This window comes from Peromyscus eremicus, chromosome 9 (assembly GCF_949786415.1).
Source record: "Peromyscus eremicus chromosome 9, PerEre_H2_v1, whole genome shotgun sequence".
NCBI lineage: Eukaryota > Metazoa > Chordata > Mammalia > Rodentia > Cricetidae > Peromyscus > Peromyscus eremicus.
The window spans coordinates 91311364-91331924 of NC_081425.1; the positions used below are offsets into that span (position 1 = coordinate 91311364).

General features: G+C 46.1%; 2 protein-coding genes across 3 annotated transcripts in view; one reads left to right on the forward strand and one right to left on the reverse strand.

Moving 5' to 3' along the window:
- Wdfy4 (WDFY family member 4) overlaps nt 1-20561 on the reverse strand; it is a 229276-nt gene that overhangs the window by 23736 nt on the left and 184979 nt on the right. Inside the window, exons 47-50 of the mRNA XM_059273136.1 lie at nt 10085-10127; nt 8141-8260; nt 5816-5933; nt 4266-4375 (exon numbers count right to left, since the gene is read on the reverse strand). Of these exons, the coding sequence (XP_059129119.1) occupies nt 4266-4375; nt 5816-5933; nt 8141-8260; nt 10085-10127 (391 nt within the window). The remainder of the gene's footprint in view (nt 1-4265; nt 4376-5815; nt 5934-8140; nt 8261-10084; nt 10128-20561) is intronic.
- The window catches only part of Lrrc18 (leucine rich repeat containing 18), a 24731-nt gene continuing 16180 nt past the window's right edge, over nt 12011-20561 (forward strand). The window contains exons 1-2 of one of the 2 annotated variants that reach the window (XM_059274122.1): nt 12011-12166; nt 16551-16647. The gene's annotated coding sequence lies outside the window, so the exon portion shown is untranslated. The remainder of the gene's footprint in view (nt 12167-16550; nt 16648-20561) is intronic. The other variant, XM_059274121.1, reaches the window with a different exon arrangement.

Here is a 20561-nt window from a genome sequence, read left to right on the forward strand (position 1 = left end):
ACATATGTATGGTGATATTTTGTTTGTGAATTAACAACTAAAGCTTGCCTGAAGATCAGAGAGAGAACTAAGCCATTGGTTATCCATAGAGGCCAGACATTGGTGGTATACACCTTTAATCCCAGCACTCATGAGGCAGAGGCAGATGGATCTCTATGAGTTCGAGGCCACCCTGGACTACACAAGATTGATCCAGTCTGAAAGAGAAATAGAGGCCAGGCAGTGGTGTCGCACACCTTTAATTCCAGCACTTGGGATCTCATGCCTCTGCTCCCAGTACATGGGGAGACACACATGCCTTTAATTCCAGCAGTAGGGAGGTTGAGACAGGAAGTGATATGGCTGGGCAGAGAAAAGGAATATAAGGCGGGAGGAGACAGGAACTCAGTGCTTTTGGCTGAGGAGTTGGTGAAGTGAGAGGTGGCTGTGGCTTGTCCCTTTGTCTCTCTGATCTTTTAGCATTGGCCCCAATATCTTGCTCCTGGTTTTTATTAAGACCAATTAGATAGAATTCATGCTGCACACATGACCAACATAAGTCTGATCACATTCTGCATACATTCCACCTGCTCAGACCACACAACACATACATCTACAGTTGGAACTCTGTATCTGAGGGATCCACATTCAAAGATGTGGGCAGTATTTTAATAGATCATGTCTGGCTCATGTTTATAGACTTCTCTTTCTTCTCACAGCTCACTAAACCATGTAGTATTACAACTCTTTATAGGACATTTGCACTGGAGTGGACATTGCAAATAATCTAAAGGTAGTTTAAAGTGTATGGGAGGATATATAGGTTCTACGCAAATATGATGCCCTTTCATATAAGTCATCTGAGTATCCTCTGATGTCCATAGCGGGGAAGGGGTCCTGGAACCAACCCCATGGATGAGCAATTATTCCATATTTTCTAGACTATAAAAATCCATCATGTATTGACAAGTTTGAGAAGAAAGATAAACACATCAATACTAGAGGAGCATCAATTCTAAAAACAGCCTAAATGTAGTAGCATTTAACCACAGGAGTGTACAGAACCTCTTACACAGAGTCAGGACACAGTACACTAAAGTCCTAAAACTAAAAATCCTGGTGCTGTCCACACCTCAGGGCCGGCACATGCTGAGCCAGCCACAGTGCCCATAATGTCTCATGTCAGCCTCTCAGCAGCTCAGCAGGCCACACCAGATGTACCACACAAGCACATGGCGTGTGGCAGAAAATGTGCTCCGTGGCACACCACTCTGGTACTTCATACCACTGAACTCTATGTTTAAATATAGCTACAGGGTAGATATAGTATGTGAGGGACACTTTCCCACGATACAAAAACTTAAACTTTCTAGTGGTAAGTGTAAGGTATTTGGTATCATTTGGAAACACAGTAGGTACTTCATGAGTGTTCCAGACTAGTGCTGTTATGAAATGGACTTCAGATGCAGCATCTGACCCTCCATCTTTCTCTCATGAATAAGGAAACCAAATCTCAAAGAAATGCAATGATCTACTCAACATCAGATGGCAGAGGCAGGAAACAGGGTCTTGGGAGCCCAGGTAGCAGCACAGACATCAGCACTCTGACTCACTCACACTAGCGGGCGAACGGCAGAGTCTGCTCAGCACAGAATGGAGAGCGTGCTGACATCCACAGCACACAGGTTCCAGCCTCCTGCAAACGCAGAAGGCCTCTCTGCAGGCATCCTGGAACCTCCCCCCTGTCCCCCCTCCAACTCATCCACAGCCAACTTAGAAGTCAGACCACGGGAGGGGGCAATCCTTCCTGCCACCGCGGAGGAGGGCAGGCAAAAGTCTCTGGAGAAGAAACAGGCAGATGAAATGAAACAAAGATGCCAGAACACTCCTTATGAGATCTGGTGAAACCCAGGAAGGACTCCCTCATCAGATGTGGCCTTTGTACTCATCCAGTTAAGAAAAACTGAAACTGTTGTTGTTTTGCTGTGGGAAAGGCAGAAGATGGCTGGTTCTTCAGACCAGTGACGATCAACTGGAAAAGTGACTTCAAGTCAGAAGATAAAACAGATTGGTCCAGGGCAGAGCGGTTACACAGGGAGCTCAGATGATTACAGCTTGGATGGGCCAATCTACCAAAGACAAACTTGAGCCAGAAAACACTGAGTCACATCTGAGATTCCCAGTGGGGTCACGCTAACAATTGCTCAGGTGCCTCCTGAAAGCAGAAAAAGTTGGCTCTGATCATCTCTGGGTTAGACCATCCCAAACTAGTTTGAACTAGTTATTAGTGAAGCAAACTGGCTAAAATAAACTCACACTAATGATTAGCATCAGTGTAACCATTCTCCAGATATTCTTGTGGGCTTTGCAGAACCTGTTTAATCTGGCTCATTCTGCTCTGGGATGCTTTATTATAGCCCAGGCTGCCTTAAAATAGTTTAGCCCAGAGGAGACCAGTTTGAACAAGTTCAGTTCTGCTCAGATCAGATCTGGTTGGTCACAGAGGGAAATGGGGAAGTAGCCACGGTTGATCACCAGAGCTAGGGGCTTTCCTTTACATTTTCTCATTTGCTAGATGATCCAGTGATCTGTGCAAAACCAACCCTCATTTCCAGAGACAACATAACACGTGGGACATGTGTATCTATTATGTGGCAGGTTCGTAACTCTCCCAGCCCAGCCTGTCTCTCTTCCACTCCATCTCTTCCCTGTGTGGAGAGACCCTTAGCAACAAGCAGAGCTGGGACCTCTGGCTCTCATGCATCTGGGCCAAAGGGAAGCTGTGAAAGCATCCTCAACATTTGACGATTTCAGCTCCCTGGCTGGGAAGCAGCCGCAGAATCCATCATTATCATCAGCAACAGTGATCATCATTTCTTGTGGATTAATGAGCAACATCTGGATGAGATTCCTGGCATGGGGTACAGCTCTGGGACCATTCATTCTCCAAACTAAACTTACTTAAAATGCTTGTTGCCTGAGAAAGACCCAGGGGAAGCACACTTATTATTTTTGAGTGGATTTCCAGAGATAGGGGGTTATACAAAGTCTAGACAAGCCACACAGTCAGGGAGAGGGGAATGTGTGCCAAGAAACAAAGCATGTGAGGGGTTCACTCCTTACTGGAGAAGATGCCTGGCCTTGCCTTTCCATTCTTTCCCAGGGATCAGGAGTACTTTAGTGCCAGCTAAGGGTGGCTCTTGTCTCTCAGGTCAATGTTTTCTGAGTGACCCAAACTCACAGTTTCTGGGACACTAAAATTTCTCTGAGATAAAGCTCAAGTGTTAGAGTGAGATCATGTATGCTCAGTGGACCTCTGATCGTGAGGCCCATGGCTTTCTCTCACAGGACCATTACAAGGTGGTGATCATGTCAGCCGTGAACTCAGCCTGGCAGTGCATTCTCTTTGCCATGAGCTCAGCCAGCTGGCTCAGGCTGGGCTACCCAACAGCTTTCCACATGTCAAGCTCTGCCTCTAAATGGGGTGCTTGGGTGCAGGATTCCAGTGAAGGGTTCATGGGGAAGAGCATGTCAGTACAGTCCCAGTGCCGCCCACAAGGGACTCTGACTTTGAAATCCTGCCTATCCAGGACCCCAGCACTAGCTCATCTCCAGCTCCTTTAGGACTGCCAGATGAAATAACCTGGCCGACCCAGGCAACTTATATTTCAGAGAAGCAGCAGCTAACTTTCCAGTATGTCCTTGCTTAAGTGGAAGTCGCTGCTAATCCAGAACCAGAGTTGATTAGGTAGCTGCTTCTTCATTTGTGCAACCTGGCAACCCTAGGCTGGCAAGGTAACAGCTTGTTAGTTATGGATGGGTGAGACGACCAGTTTCTTTTTCTGGGTTAGCTGTTTTTGTTGTTGTTTATTTGTTTGTTTGTTTTTATTTCAAATAATCTATTGTCCTATGGAGCCTTTCATTTATAGTTGACACCGATCCATGTATTCTGATGTTCATTGGCCCTTCTCTTTACTGATCTTTGTGACGTCTTTAATCTCAACAATTTCTACTTTCCTTTTCTACTCTATCTTACCTGTATTAAATTTTCACATTTTTTCCACAGGGAATTTTCTTATTCCCTGCTCTTTAGGGTATTATATATTATTTACAAAAATCAGGTAGATGTGCAAGTATCAATGATAAAAAAGCAGCCTTCCGACAAGTGTAGGAGCTGACATCAAGTTAAGGTTTAAGTTTTCAGAGAGGAGGTGCCCTCCTTATCCAAGCCCGAAACTTGGGTGTGTCCGTGCCCTTGCACTCAGGAAGAGACGACAGCAGCTCACCTGTAAGGAGCAGAAGGCCTGCGTGAAGGGCGGCATCCGGACCAAGTAGGAAGCGACAATGATGGCTGAGGAGTAGTGAGTGTAGTAGTGGCACTGGACGGTCATGTCTCCTACAACGAAAGGACATGCTTGAGGACAGCTGCCCCACCCGAAGGCAGCAGATAGGCTCCCTTGTGCTTGAGAACAGTATTTTAAATTACATTTATTGAAATTCAGGAGGCAAGTTGTGGTGATATTGTGTTCCTTAAAATACTGTGCACCCTAATAAATTTATCTGGGGTCAGAGAACAGAACAGCCACTAGCTAGATACAGAGGCCAGAAAATGGTGGCACTCACACCTTTAATCCTAGCATTCCAGAGGCAGAGATCCATCTAAATCTCTGTGAGTTCAAGGCCACACTGGAAACAGCCAGGCATGGTAACTCACGCCTTTAATCCCAGGAAGTGATGGCAGAAAGCAGAAAGATATATAAGGTGTGAAAATCAGGAACTAGTCTGGTTAAACTTTTAGGCTTTTGAGCAGCATAGTCCAGCTGAGATTCATTCTGGATGAGGACTCAGAGGCATCCAGTCTGAGGAAACAGGATCAGCTGAGGAACTGTCAAGGTGAGATAGCTGTGGCTTGTTCTGCTTCTCCGATCTTTCAGCATTCACCCCAACACCTGGCTCCAGGTTTGTTTTTATTAGTAAGACCTTTTAAGATTCGTGCTACACAAATAGACATAAAGAAAAACATTAAGGCACTAACAGATCGGATGGCATACAAATATGACAAGAATTGTAAAGGTGATGTACAGGTGTACTAAGTTTGAGGACTGAGTTCCAGAACCAGTTATAGGTGAACTCCATCATTTAAAGGTTGTTAAGCTGCTTAAACTTGGAGTTTCTTTTCTCTGCCCTTTGGAAAGGACCAAAGGACCAAATGTCATACAGAAACACTCCCTCCATCTTCCTTACCCCTAGACGTGAAGGTGCCAGCTCTCAGCATATATGTTTCCATCCAGGAAGGCCATAAAAATCACCCAGGTTGTGCCTTACCGCAGACTTTTTTTTTAATTTAAGATTTCTTTTTATTTTGTGCTCATGGGTGTTTTGCTTTCATTTAAGTGAGTGATATATATGTAATGTTTACACAGCCCAGAAGAGGGCATTGGATCCCCTGGAACTGGAGTTACAGACAACTATTCGTAGCTTTGTGGGTGCTAGGAACTGAAGTGGGGTTCTCTGCACAAACAGGAAGTGCTCTTAACTGGTGAGCCATCTCTCCAGTCCCCTTAGTTAAATTTCTAAAGGTGATGCCTGGACTTAATACTATTCTTAAGTTCTTCCAGATGATTCTCTCGTGTAATCACAATGCTAACTGCTGAATTAAAAAATTCTTTAATTAACCATGATCCCTGGTAGACTGCATGACCAACTAAGTCGTTACTGATCTTTTCAAGACATTGAGAAGAACAGCACTGCACACACACACACACACACACACACACACACACACACACACACACGCTCACTCACATCAGTCAAAATCAAGCAGGTATGTACTCACCTTCAATCTTTTCAACTTCTTTAAACCTCTGGGTAAATTTCAACTTCCTTTCCTTGGTCTGAGCCCCCATTGGCTTCGAAAGATCCCGGAAAGTCTTGGGATTTGTCAAGTTCAACATCTAGAAGGCAGATGTGCAGCTGAGTTAACTCCCCTAGCCCCCTGGTGCCCTAAGAGCCACGCTCTTTAGTTTTATGGCTCCCTTTATTGGTTTATTGTCATTTGGTCTGAACCCCTGTGGCGATTAGCTGGCTACCTAGAGTTTTATGGCCCTGAAGCCAGTGATCCACAAAGACTTAATAGGGGAGCGATGAGAAGTGAGAGGAGGCAAGATCGGGTTCAAGCTGAGCCTGTTCCAAGTTGACCCAAATCAGAACAGGACCACCAGGTTCTGAAAAGAGACTTTGGAAAGAATTCCCATTGCCTATAAGACTTTTAACCATTGCCTTTACTAAATAATGTACTGCAATAGTCCAGGGGCCTGCTTTGAGTCAAACTGGTTTTACAGGAAGCTAGAAGTCATTTGCTGGGGTGATAAGAAGAACATGCTCATTTTTCTGAGGTCCACTATCTTTTGGACAATTAAGACATGTAATGCTGGCCCTGCTCCTGACCTTGAGAATTCACCTCAGTGGGGATGGGAAGGACTTCAGTGTCTTCAGAGACACACTCTGTGTGTTGAGGGAGCAGTGGGCACACTAAGTGTCCTTGGACTTGCACCCGTCTGTGAAAGGAGTTGTTTCTTCACAAACCTCTTTTCACTATCACTGAGTCACAGCCCCTTGATCCAGGGACAGTGCTGTCACAACCTCAAAAGCTGGCAGAAAGCAGTCCAGGACAAAAGGGAAGCAGCCCCTCCTCAGTTTCCAGGGAGTGGCTCACAGCTGCCAGAGTGCCTGTTTTCCCCCAAGTTCCCAGATGTTCAGGAGAAATCTCGCAAGTGTGTGTGAGAGTGAGTGTGTGAGTGAGTGTACTTGTGTCTGTGTGTGAGTGAGTGTGTGAGTGTGAGCACGTGAGTGTACATGTGTGTTGCATGTATGGATTATAGGCATGCAAGTGTCTGGATGCCCATGCCCTCATGTGTGAAGGTGGAAGGTGGAGGAAGGCGCTTCACTGAGCCAGAGGCTCACTGCTCTGGCCAAGCTGGCTACCTAACAGGCTCCTGGGATTCCTGTCTCTGCTCCCCATACTGGGATTATAGGACACCAGCCATGGCTGCTTTGTACATGGGTGCTCAGGGTTCAAACTCAGACACTCATGCTTGTGCAGAAAGTACTCTAATGCACTGAGCTATCTCCCTGGCCCTCCCAATTTTTAAACACAGGAAAGTTAATCATAATTTTAAATGCCAGGCAGGTGCTAAACAGAGAACGTTTGTAAAGCCATCACCGCTTTGCAAGTATGGTCTGATTCTTGGATTTTGAAGGTTCATATTTGTAAGGCCTTGGCCTCAGGTGGACCATTGGTGTGAGAAAAAAGCAAGGTGTGGCCAGTGAGAAAATGTTGCTGCGTTCGCTGTCTGAAGTGAAGATGGGAAGCCACAGGAGACTGAGGTCCTCCAAACCCTAGACTCTTCCACCTAAGCATCTGTAAGCAGAACTGGTTAGGGTGGTCAGGCTGCTCTATCTATGACTCAGGAACTTCTGTTCTTCACACACTGCCCAACACATCCCCTGATAAACATAGCATCAGGGCCCAGACCTTCTCCGTGATTTAGTTGTCCTCATAAACACACACACACACACACACACACACACACACACACACACATCACTCACGTCTTGGTGTGAGGTTTTCCTCCTCCTGAGATCCAGAAACAGAGGCCAAGAGAGATGAGTGGTCTGAGCCCCCCTGGCCATGGTGTGTCTTTATTCAGGTGCCAGGTAGCGCTTGGATTCTAGAGCCACACTAGGCAGAATGGGTTACTGTTTTTTTTTCCTCTTCATCTCTCTACCTCTAGCTCCTTTTCCCTGTCTCTGTACATACTGATTCTAGGAATAAATCCCATGAATAGGCTCACTGTGAATGCAGCATCTTCAATGTTGGCCCACAGCAGCATCTCAGCAGATGCGCTACAGTTTCCTTCAGAGGTGACAGGAAATTCTCTGAGGCTCACATCATCCGTGTGTTGATTAACATAATCACACTTGTATTGGTAATCCCACTGGTGGATCTGGGGCAGGAGCCCAGGTAAAGACTGCCACGGCTTTAGGAGAACCTAGCAGCCTTGAGGCCCAGGAAGCTGGACCTCACAGCAAAGCTCTGTGTGCTCACCACAGGGATAGGAAGCTCCAGAACCTCAGGGGCTTGTCGTGGAGAATGCCTTACCTCTGAGGTGTAGTCAGCGAGGACCCAGGGAAACACAGGATACTGCATGTAGTCATTGTAGGTCCTTCCAGCCAGGGTGTTGAGGTACATGAGGTATTCAAAGTTGCTGAGCTCCCTTTTCTATCAGAAGAGACATAAGGAGACAAATGTAGCACATCTGATACCTTCTAAGGCCATGGGGACCTAACCGTCAGCCCCCAACAGGAAACCCAGACTTCAGGACAAGAATGAGCAGGTGGCACCCAAGCTATTTGTCCACATCTCACACAGGAGCCAGCACCAACGCAAGCTAGCACCCACTGATCTGAGTGGGAATGAGAGTGAGCATATTTAGGAAGCTATGCTGGCCAAAGAAGAAGTAGACCAGCAATCCAAAGCCAAGGCTATGGCTTTCTTTGATCTTAACTCTCAAGCAGGACACTCAAATGCTGATGGAATGCCCACACAAACGCTGGGGGTGACCTCATTGCTGACCCTTTCACTGCTAGAAAAACGAACTAAAAGATGGTAGTTACGGAGAAAGGAGCCCTCAGTAGCCTCCCTCTGATGCCCTGGGCAAGGGTTTTTCCCTGTCTGTCTACATGAGGAGAACACTCAAGGACTCTCCAGTTTGAGCTGAACATGCACACATGGAGATATGGCTACATGTGGAAAGATCTGCAGGACTGACTTCTTTGGGGTCTCTTCTTCACTGAGAGCTCCAGACTAGTGACTCATTTGTGCTGGGAGCCATGCATGTCTTCCTGAAAAGTGACATGTGTAACACCCCCTCTCGCCAGCATGTGTATGTGTACACGACCTCAAGGAGGGGAGAATGTATACACACAGAGGCTGCCATACATCCCAGTTCCTGTACATACAGAGGCTGCCATACATCCCAGTTCCTGCATCACACAGAGGCTGCCATACATCCCAGTTCCTGTACACACAGAGGCTGCCATACATCCCAGTTCCTGTACACACAGAGGCTGCCATACATCCCAGTTCCTGTACACACAGAGGCTCCCATACATCCCAGTTCCTGTGTACATACAGAGGCTCCCATACATCCCAGTTCCTGTATCACACAGAGACTCCCATACATCCTAGTTCCTGTATCACACAGAGGCTCCCATACATCCCAGTTCCTATATGACACAGAGGCTCCCATACATCCCAGTTCCTGTATCACACAGAGGCAGCCATACATCCCAGTTCCTGCATCACACAGAGGCTCCCACACATCCCAGTTCCTGTATCACACAGAGGCTGCCATACATCCCAGTTCCTGTATCACACAGAGGCTGCCATACATCTCAGTTCCTGTATCACACAGAGGCTGCCATACATCCCAGTTCCTGTACACACAGAGGCTGCCATACATCCCAGTTCCTGTATCACACAGAGGCTGCCATACATCCCAGTTCCTGTACACACAGAGGCTGCCATACATCCCAGTTCCTGTACACACAGAGGCTGCCATACATCACAGTTCCTGTGTACACACAGAGGCTGCCATACATCCCAGTTCCTGTACACACAGAGGCTGTCATACATCCCAGTTCCTGTACACAGAGGCTCCCATACATCCCAGTTCCTGTGTACATACAGAGGCTCCCATACATCCCAATTCCTGTATCACACAGAGGCTGCCATACATCCCAGTTCCTGTATCACACAGAGGCTCCCATACATCCCAGTTCCTGTGTACATACAGAGGCTGCCATACATCCCAGTTCCTGCATCACTCAGAGGCTGCCATACATCCCAATTCCTACTCCAGTGCTCAGAGATGAATCTTCCATTCCTGATATCTTGTCAGAGAAAGATTTGGAATTTGGCAATTTTCGAACACCAACTTCCTTCCTTCTTGAGTATGTGGCACACCTCCTCTTGCCAGATCTGGCTCCTTTCTGCTTACAACCTGCAGGGTGCCCCCACCCCACCCCTGGTGAACAACTGTACCTGCCACCTCTGCATCATGGTCCTATCAAAGCCCAGGTGTCTCCTGTGGGACAGAAAAAGAATGTGACCAAATATCCAAAGCACGAACATGAACACAGGAGACAGTCCTTCCGGGGACTTGGCAGGGGGTAGGTGGGCAGGGCATTCTGGAGATCTCCAGACTTCCACAGCATGTGACAGCTTTCAGAGGCTGGCACAGGCCAATCATTTTCTTGGCTCTTCTTTCCTGAGGCTGCCGACTGAAGGTTGGTTTTTCACAGTCGCCATCCTTATACACATTCTAGAACACACTGCTGTCTGAAGTGTAACCCGAGATGTCTCCAGACCTCATTCACAGTCCCTCCTGGATTCTCATAGCTCCATATTACTTAGCCTCCCTTGCCCCATACATTTTCCCTATGGATGTGATTCAGGGAAAAAAATGTGAACATTATGAGGGAAACTATACAACACAGGTCTTCAAACTACTGCTTGAACCCAATAAGCTTATAATTAACAGTTTCTAGATGTGTTAGCACAGAAAACGCTTTCCCATATGTGTGTCCACATGCTTGTGTATTTTGTGTTTAGTTGATCACACATGGACTCAGGTCACGTGCACAGGTTCCCCCACCTCACGTGTTCCATGAGGCTCCAGCTCACATTGCCCTCAGTTTGTGTCACAGCCTCAGGACTGTGGCACACAGCTGTGTGTTTGCTTTTGTTACACATTGTCAAATACTTCTCTTAACAGGCTGCGCCACCTTACACTTCTGCAATTAAGACAGACGAAGTGAAGCCAGGAGACAGCAGTGGTTGGCCTAGCTCAAAGAAGAGATCGAAAAATGCATCAAAACACAATGTTGGGAAAGGTGTGGGGCTGGAGCCCTGACCACTGCCATTCAGCAGGGACTTGTAAAGCTCAATCTTCAGCCCCATTGCCGTCCCTTCCTTTGCCCCCTGTTTCCCTCCATGCCATCTCCATGAGAGTTCCATTCCACCCTCAAGATCAGGTCTCGGCTTAAGACACTCCTCCAAGCCCAAACCACATCACAGCTCCTTGGACTGCCCATCTTCTGATGAACTGTGCATAAATGCCAATCCCCACACATGCCACATGCCATGCTAGGCCTTCTAGGGCCCCCCAGACCTCAGCTGGAATAGGTCTGGGTGCCAGCAAGTCCCCTTGCAGAGACACTACCTCCTCATCTTCCCATTAGAGCCCCACCACTGCATGATCTGCTATGAGTACCCACCACTGCATCATCTGCCATGAGTACCCACCACTGCATGATCTGTCATGAGTACCCACCACTGCATCATCTGCCATGAGTACCCACCACTGCATCATCTGCCATGAGTACCCACCACTGCATGATCTGTCATGAGTACCCACCACTGCATCATCTGCCATGAGTACCCACCCCTCTGCACTCAGGTTTTTTCCTTGATAGATTTTCTACAAGGAAGCAACTCCCAGGCTGGAATTCAACTCTTCTGTGTGGTCCATTTTTTCCAGGAAAACAACCAGCACTCTGGGGCAAAGCATTCTCAGGTTGACTGGCCTAGCTGCAGAGGCTCATGTGGAGTCTCTTTTGGTTGCCAGGTTCTGTCTCTGACTCTGCCCTCACTCCCCATCACCTGCCCTCACCTGTCCTCACCTCCTCTTGGAGGACAGGCTTCCCTGAGGGCTATAAAAGAGAGCAGAGCTGGGCTAACAACAGTGAGGTTGCTACTGGAAACCCTCAGGAAGATTCCTGGATGTCTGGAGCCTTCCAGAGCCGTAAGCATATGGACCTGGTATGCTGAAGCCTTCCAAGTTTACTTTTTATTTTAGAATATGAAAGAAGAGTGAGAATTTGGGGTAAAATATGGCCAGGAAATGAAGAAGCCTCTGCCATTGTTCTTTTTGGAAAACATTCTAGAACTCTGCCTGTGGTCATTTGTGAGGTTTCTCTCAAATGGAATGATGTTGGAGAGGGTAAAAACCTTTCCTATTCCACCCCCCAGATCATCGGCTATGAGCTCCAAGGAAGATTCATGATTCCCGCCACCACCCAAGAAGAACGCCATTACCAATGGTGATAAGACACCCCACCAAAAGTGAGTTCTACTTTTAAATGTATTATTTCTCAGGCGTATATTGTAAGTCTATCTCTTGAAATAGTCCATGGGACTGTTATCCATACCTGGTGATTAATAAAAATCATTTCTTTAATTGCTAAACCATGCTGCCCATCATAATAAAGTATGTTTGAGAGTAAATAAGAGGCCAGATGTGGCTCTCGACTTTCTAAAGCCCTCCTGACTTTTGGGAGAGGCTGTGATGGGAAAAAAAAATGTGACTTTGGAGGTGAGAAAACCTGGACTCACATTCACTCTGCACCATTTGAGTAGCAGGCTCAGCAGGGATACCAGGAACCTTTCTTAGCTTCTGCTTCCAGCACACTAGCTACACTTCCACAGTGCGGAGAGCAAGTGTGAGCATCAGTGTGGATAAGGCTGGAGCAGGTCTGGGCACAGGCTCCCTCAGGAGTGTGATGCTAACAGATACTGGCATTGGTCAAGCCCAGCGGGTTGACTGTTCTCTACTCTGGAAGGAAGAAGAATGTAGTGGCGAGAATGGGGACCTGCTTTCTGATGAAGACCTGCTCCATTCTGCCAATCCCCTTCCAGGTGATTCTGGGATACTCTATAACCTGCTCTCTCAACCCAGTTGGCTCTTCCCATAGTTCATCAGGAATCTGAATGGAGTTACCAGGGATGAGTCTGGGCCCTTGGGCAACTTGGAGTTGGGTTCAGAACAACAGAAGGATCCAAATGAAGCTGTTGATGGGGGAGGATGACCGTGTCTAGCCTGAAGGTGGCCCAGCTTGGCCCCCTCAGGAGACACCCCTTCTAGCTCTTCTCCATCTGTAGACATCAATATTCACTCTCTTCTGGATGACTTTCCAAGACGAAAGGGCAATCCTTCATGAACTACATGCTGGATCCACTTCAAATTCCCCCTTCTTTCTTCTGAAGGGATTTCTACCCAGGCTTTCTCAATTTGTGATCATATGTTACCTTGAGGGCCTTCCAGCCCCAAGTGCCGTATAAGGTCAATGCTCTGGGTTTGCTTCATTGTCATGCTTTGGCTCTGCTTCCTCAGGATAGCTCCACCAGACTAGCACCCCAACAACACTTGGAAGCCAGTCTTCTGGAAGGGTGGTAGTGAGTGGTAGGTACCTCAGCTGTATTCCAAGAACTTACATCTTCCTTAGAGGGCTCGACAGAGCTATCTAAAGCTGGGCCTTCAGAGGTGGTGGGTTAGTCCCAAGACCAAGAGTAGTCTGCCAGATACTTGACTGCCTGGAATCTGTATCCTCTCCACCCAGGAGGGAATCTGGGGTTTCCTCCCAAGCTTCTACTTCTGGAACTATGAGGCTAGGTCTAGTCCCAACTTGGAAGGCTTTCAAGAAGAGCCCAAAGTTTAACATGGGCTTCCGAGTCAAAGGAAAACATCTCCATGCCCAACCCGAGTCTCCAACTCCTCTCATGCTGCTTTGTCTTATAGAAAAGAGTTATGAAAACATGACAGGATGAGTTAGTAGGGAACTGGGAGATTTGATTCTCAAGCTAACTCATTAAAAATGCAAATCCACGATGAATTTACTAATTTCAGCAAACTGGAACCATATCTTTGCTGGTGGGTTTGTTGTGTGTCTCGGGACAGGGAAGCCTGTGGCCTGCACAGCTCTTGGCTTGGTAAGGTTCTCTGGATAGGGAAAGAACATGCTAACTGATGCTGGGGACAGTACCTGCCGTGAGCAGTCACCTACCAAGGAGCCAAGAGGCTGGCACTGGAAACCTACTTTCCAAGTTGCCTTATTGTTTGAGCTCCAGAAGCAAATTCAGGTTACCCTGAACCCCAAGTTTCAGGTTCAGGTAACAGATCAATAGAAATCAATGAGGAGAGCTGGGCATAGTGGCTCACACATGCAAACCCACTGTGGAGGAGGCTGAGGCACGAAGATCACAGAGTTTGGGGCTACCCTGAGCTACAAAGTTAGACCTTGTCTTTCAAAAATAAAAAAGAAGAAAGAAAAAGAAAAAAATCCACAAGAAGACATATTTTTTTCCAAACTAGAGACCGTCCCTTTGATTAATAGACTGTTGGTCTTTCCCTCATAGCTTTCTTTACCACCTCCCTAGCATGCACACCTTGTACACAGTTCTAAACCTAATACTAATATTTGATGGTTGTCTGGCCTGGTCCAGATTATGTGGATGTCTCATCTACTGTCTGATTTTTCACTAAGGCCCATTTCCTCATAAGTGAAGGTAATGGTTATTTCATTGTACCTACTACATCCAGCTGCCACAGTTACACCTGATTTTCCTTTCCATAAGTCTTTGCATATCGATCCTTTAAATATGTTTTTCTTCTTGTATATCTTCTTTTATAAAAATTATTGATTTTGTGTTTTTACTTATCTGAATTTCATGACTTTTAAATTATGTTTTCTAACTTAAATTAAATATTCATATATAGGTGTAAATATTCAGATTATAAATATACCCTGCAGTAAAATTTTGAGTATTTTAAAATTTTCCAATTATATTTTTAATTCAATTAAATAATTTATTGTGTAAATTCAGTGATGCATTTTACATTATCTTTCTCTTTAAAACATAAAATAGTAGTAGTATCATGCCATCAAGATCTTTATTTAATGGTGAATTTTCTTTATATTTTTAAATTACAATCAGTTCATTTTGCTTCTTTATACTGTAGCATGAATCTTAGAAGGTCTTATTAATAAAATCAAATCTGAGCCAGGTATTGGGGTGAACGCTGAATGATCAGAGAAACAGAACAAGCCACAGCCACCTTACCTGGCCAACTTCTCAGCTGATCCTGTTTCCTCAAACTGGAAGCTTCTGAGTCCTCATCCAAATGGATCTCAGCTGAACTGCTGCTCAAAATCCTAAAAGCTTAACCAGCCTAGTTTCTGGTTTTCACTCCTTATGTACCTTTCTGCTTTCTGCACTCACTTCCTGGGATTAAAGGCTCACTTCTTGGGATTAAAGGCGTGAGTGACCATGCCTGGCTGTTTCCAGTGTGACTTTAAAACTCACAGAGGTCTGGATAGATCTCTGCCTCCCAAGTGATAGGATGGGATGTATGTGCCACCATTTTCTGGCCTCTATGTCTATCTAGTGGCTGTTCTGTTCTCTGACCCCAGATAAGTTTATTAGGATGCACATTATTTTGTGGAACACAATATCACCACATTATACTTTTCAAAATTTTTATTGCTTGGATTAATTATAGATTTAAAAATATTTAATTGATAGCCTTTCTATTTCTTTTCTAATTCATGTTCAGTTAGAGGAATTTACAATGTTAATTTTTATTACTCCATGTTATTTCTACAATGTCATTTTCTTATTTGCAGAAATACACTAACATTTGTTGTTTGGCTGGTTTTCTTAAACACAAGAAATTTGATCTAAAGCAGTGGTTCTCAATCTGTGGGCGCAACTCCTTTGGGGTCGAACAACCCTTTCGCAAGAATTGCCTAAAACTATCAGAAAACACAGCTATTTATATTACAATTCATAACACTAGCAAGTTATAGTTATGAAGTAGCAACAGAAATAATTTTATGATTGGGGGTCACCACAATGTGAGGAACTGTATTAAAGGGTTGCGGCATCAGGAAGGTTGAAAGCCACTGCGCCAAAAGAAAATACAAGTTGGAAAACAAAGCCACTAAACACACAGGTATATGAACTGCAAGCAGCCTTACTCCCGTTGGTAAGTCACAGTGGCACCAACAGAAAAGGCCATGCTTGCTTGACTCAATGTTAGTTCAAGACACAGATCCCAGAGACAGCACAGCAACGTTCGCTGAGAACCACTAACAGACAGAAAATGATTGCACCCATGAGTGACCTCATGAGCACTGAGGTTGCTTTGATCCAATTGGGTGAAAAGAAAACCAAAACTGCAAGAAAGGGAAATAAATTCAAGTAAATAAGCATAGAAAAGACAGCCCTCCCACAACAGAAGGGCAGGAAACCCCACAAATACATGGGAAATAAGGAAATGGAATGATAGCTCATGGGGCTGAATGCTACTGAAGATGGCGTCCCTTAAAGGGCACTGTTCAGTGTCTGCTGGGCGGTTGCCATGGAAAGCCTCTGTGTTGGAAACCCTCTTTCCCCACCCTGCTGCTTGAAGCCTGAGAAAACACCCAGCCACAGGGGCAGGGGGTGGGGTTAAGGAGCGGTGTGTGTGTGTGTGTGTGTGTGTGTGTGTGTGTGTGTGTGTGTGTGTGTGAGAGAGAGAGAGAGAGAGAGAGAGGGAGAGAGAGAGAGAGAGAGAGAGAGAGAGAGAGAGAGAGAGAGAGGTTAGGGCCACAGATCAGGTTTCCTCTACCCGGGAGACTAGTATCCTGGAGACACTCTCAGCCTGGTGTCCTTTCCTTTTGCTTTGTAGGCTGGCGTCAAGATTATGCTAATTAACTCCAAGTCCCAAGACTCTTGTTGCCTGGTGACAAAGTTGCACAGTGGAAGAGCGTCCGGACGAAAGGCAGGTAAGGCTTTGCTCCTTGGTGGCCCATGCCTATTGAACTGCTTCAAACCTGCTTCCCCTCTCCTCCGAGTCAACAGCTCACAAATGTCTGCTCTCCTGGCTGCTTCGTTTACAAAACCCAGACACCAGCTAATGCATTATTTAGGAGAGGAGGCCACACACCCTGAGCCCTGGCCAGGACAAACAGCTAGCTGGGGGGACACAGGCTGGTCTTCTGGTGCCTGGAGCCATGGGCAATCTTGGCAAGGGAGATGTATGACCACTGGGTACATGGGGGTCACAACTTGAATCTTTCTAAAAGCTGGGTCTCTCTGGACATTTTTGCTGGTCCATAGCAGGGGGACATAAAAATGCAGGTTCAGAAAGGCCAAGAGACTTGTACAAAGTCCCACGCAGAGAGGGACAGAGCAGTGATTGGCCTCCAGACTAGAATGACACACTGTCCTCTGGGTTTGAGTGTCAGCCTCCAGAGCAGAAGGGAATTGCCGAGACAGCCACTGGGTCCTGCAAAGTCCTGGAGTGCCCAAGTTTGTCTGTTGGTGGCCTGGCAATGCTAGCTAGTGCTTGGTGTCACCAGCTTCTTCATGGGTCTCTACAGGGTCCCTTGGGGCTGGGAGGGGGAGAACTTCCTCCACTGCCCCTCTTCTGTGGCAGAGTGATAGAAAAGTGAAAGCCAGGTGATCTTTCTAGGTTCTTTTCCCTGTGCCTACAGAACTCAAGGTGTGTAACTGCCACCACCCCTTGTCCTGACAGGCCGTCACCCACTGCAATAGCCACCTCAGATTATCACCAATTTGACCCACCACCAGCTGTGGATCAACATTTCCCAGCGCTCTCTCAGTCTCCGGTAATGAGACTTGTCTAATACCATGGCTGGGTCTGTGACCCAGACATGCCTTCTTTTCAGACTGGGATGAGCCGTGTAGATAGGCCTTGGCCTGGACAGGACAAACATTCCCACAGGACCTAGCTCAGCTCCCTCCAGCTCCTAGACGGGGTAAGGCATCAGGAGCTTTCCTGTTGGCCCAGAAAGCCAAACGCATTGCAGGACACTGCAAAATCAAACTTCCATGGACAAACCAAACAGAAGCTAGGTTCACAGCACACGGAAACAAGAGATGTTGGCTCTAAGTCGGTAGTGTGTAACCTGATACAGGACAGGCCGTCAAGCCCGGGGGTTTCTTCTGGGAAGTGGGGTGTATGGATTAAATGAGATGAGGCTCGCAAAGTGTTCAGACATAACTTATACCCCATAAAAAGGGGAAGATGAATAGTAAATGCTAAGGCCTCTAAGGCTCCATCAACTGCTCGTACTACAGATAGCAAACGTCTGGGTACACATTACCTTCCTCTGCCACTACTCTGTTCTGTCTTCATGTGCCCCACTTTTCCCTTATCCTGCCTCCCCAGCAGCCAACTATGCCTAGCCAGACACATGCAGGCCTGCTCCTGAGCAGGTGGCCACCTCTCACACGTACTAAGCATCTTTCATGCCACATGCCTTTTATACCCTGAGATCCTTCCACCACCTGGTATGCATGAAGAAATTGAGCCAAGAAAAGACCGTGAGTCACCCCCAAAGTCATATGTTAGCACAAGTGGGTATCCATGACTATAGTCTTAGACCTTTCACCTCCATGTGTCAGGCCCTGCCCACATTCTCTTCTTCCCTATCTCTTCATTCTCTTTTCTTCCAAGATGCTCTCACAGCTCCTTAACACCCCAGGCTTCTCCCAACTCTCAGGACATCTGTCCTTGAGACACACCCCTCTTCCTGGACTGTTCTTCCTCCAGTCTTCCTATGTGATGTCTCCTAAGCATTTCAAGGAACAGTGCAAATGCCACCTTCCTAGAGAGGACTTCTCAGCCCCCTCTGAAATTAGTCATTCCCATTCACCAGTATCTGCGTCTTGACTCCAGCACTCTTTTATACAATTACTTCTATCTCTGTAGAGCATTTATACCACTGGAAATGGCTCTGGGCTTCTTGAATTGCTTCATCAGCAAGTGGGAAATTCATGAAAACCACAGCACTGTCTGCCTTAGTTATTCACTGCCTGTCTCCTGACCTGACCTATAGTACAACCTCAATGAAAACCAGTGAGTGGATGGATGAACAAATGAATGAATGAGCAAATGATTAGCTTGTGCTATATAGAATTCTAGAGATTAAAGGCAGGTAAACACATCTATAAGTTACTTTGATATTCTTGTATTGCCTGTGATATTAACAGCATGTGTTTAAAAGTTGCAGTGGTTTCATTCAGGAGTCTGCAATGATCGTTTCCCAAGCCTACACCCAACATAACAGAGACAGCGTCCAGGGTTGCTGGCGAGAGGGAAGAGATGGTGAATGGTCTTGCCAGGTTGATCTCAGTCCACAGGAGTCCGCATCACTGAGCACATGCCTCAGCATATACAAATCACCACGTCTTCTTTTTAACAAACTACAATTTACTGGTCTGTTTTGCTGCCTGCTCTATAGTGCTTTCATATACAATTGAAAAGGGACAGATCAGATGGCTCCAACGTGAGTGATGTGAGAGATCTGAAAAATTGCCTTACTAAACATGGTAGTAGTAGTTCATATCATTCCTGCTAACAGGAATGTCTGTCTGTCCAAAGTCAGCAGGAAGGGGCCACTCATATGCTCAACATCTTAGAGTCTTGCTCTTACACCACCACACACACACACACACACACACACAAACACACACACACACTTTAAACAGAGTAGAAAAAGTCACCAGAATTTGTAGAACATAAAAAAGTGCCATATTGTGCAAGTGTATGTAAACATTTCTTATACACTGAAGAGAATCTGGAAACTCTGCAGACAGCAATACTGTCCTCTCTAGAGAGTACGATGGTTGCTGCTATCATGCCTTTTCCATTGCTGCTTCTGTGTGTGTGTGTGTGTGTGTGTGTGTGTGTGTGTGTGTGTGTGTACTCATAAGAGCACTGGGTTCATATGAACGCTTAGTACTTTCTTGTTAACATATCTTAAACATCTTACCTTTTTTGGAAAAAAGATTTTTGTTTTGTTTTATATTCAATTCATTCTGTGGCTATACAGTAATTATTCAACAATCATCTTTTATTTGACATTTTAACTGCTTTTAACTATTTTATACCCAGGAAGTTCTATCTTTGTTTCCTAAGGAGGGAGTCTTAGAAACAGCTCCATCCATTTCCAATGGCTGGTACACCTCCCTGTTCTCTGCACCAGCTCTTCACTCCATCCCAGCCTCCTGCTTCCGCCATAGACCATGTCTCCCTCTGGATGCTTTTCCTTCTCTTCTAGGTTTAACTCAATTAAAACAGCTCCAACTATGATGCTACCGAGACCTCCCAGCACACTCACTCTTCTAGCCACACACGCTACCACAGGGATGGAGAGGTGGCACCTTGATTAGGAGCACTTGCTGCCAGAGGACCTAAGGGTGGTTCCTAGTAGGTCAACTACCTGTGGCTCCACGTCTAAGGGATCCAGCACCCACTTCTGGCCTCCACCAGCACGTGTCACATACACACACACACACACACACACACACACACACACACACACAAATTTAAAAGTCTGTAATTTTTTTCCTTTTTAAAAACTGTAAGTATTTCTGACCCCAAGAGTGCCACACCCAAGGCTGGCCATCACATTCAATGACCAACAAACCCTGGTGTGCCTGAGTCTCCTTCTACCCACAAAACTTTTTAAAAATATTTTTGTGTTCTAGAAATCATTTTACTGTAGAGAAAAATATAATGAATCAAGTTAGTTGTACAGGGCCAAGATGTGTTGGGGTACAAACAGAAATGCATGGATTGCAGGCCTCCCCACATGACACAAGAGCCCTGTGTACCTCCATGTGTCCTCTTGTCTTCCACAATGAAGAAAGTCCTCGGGGGCAGAGATGG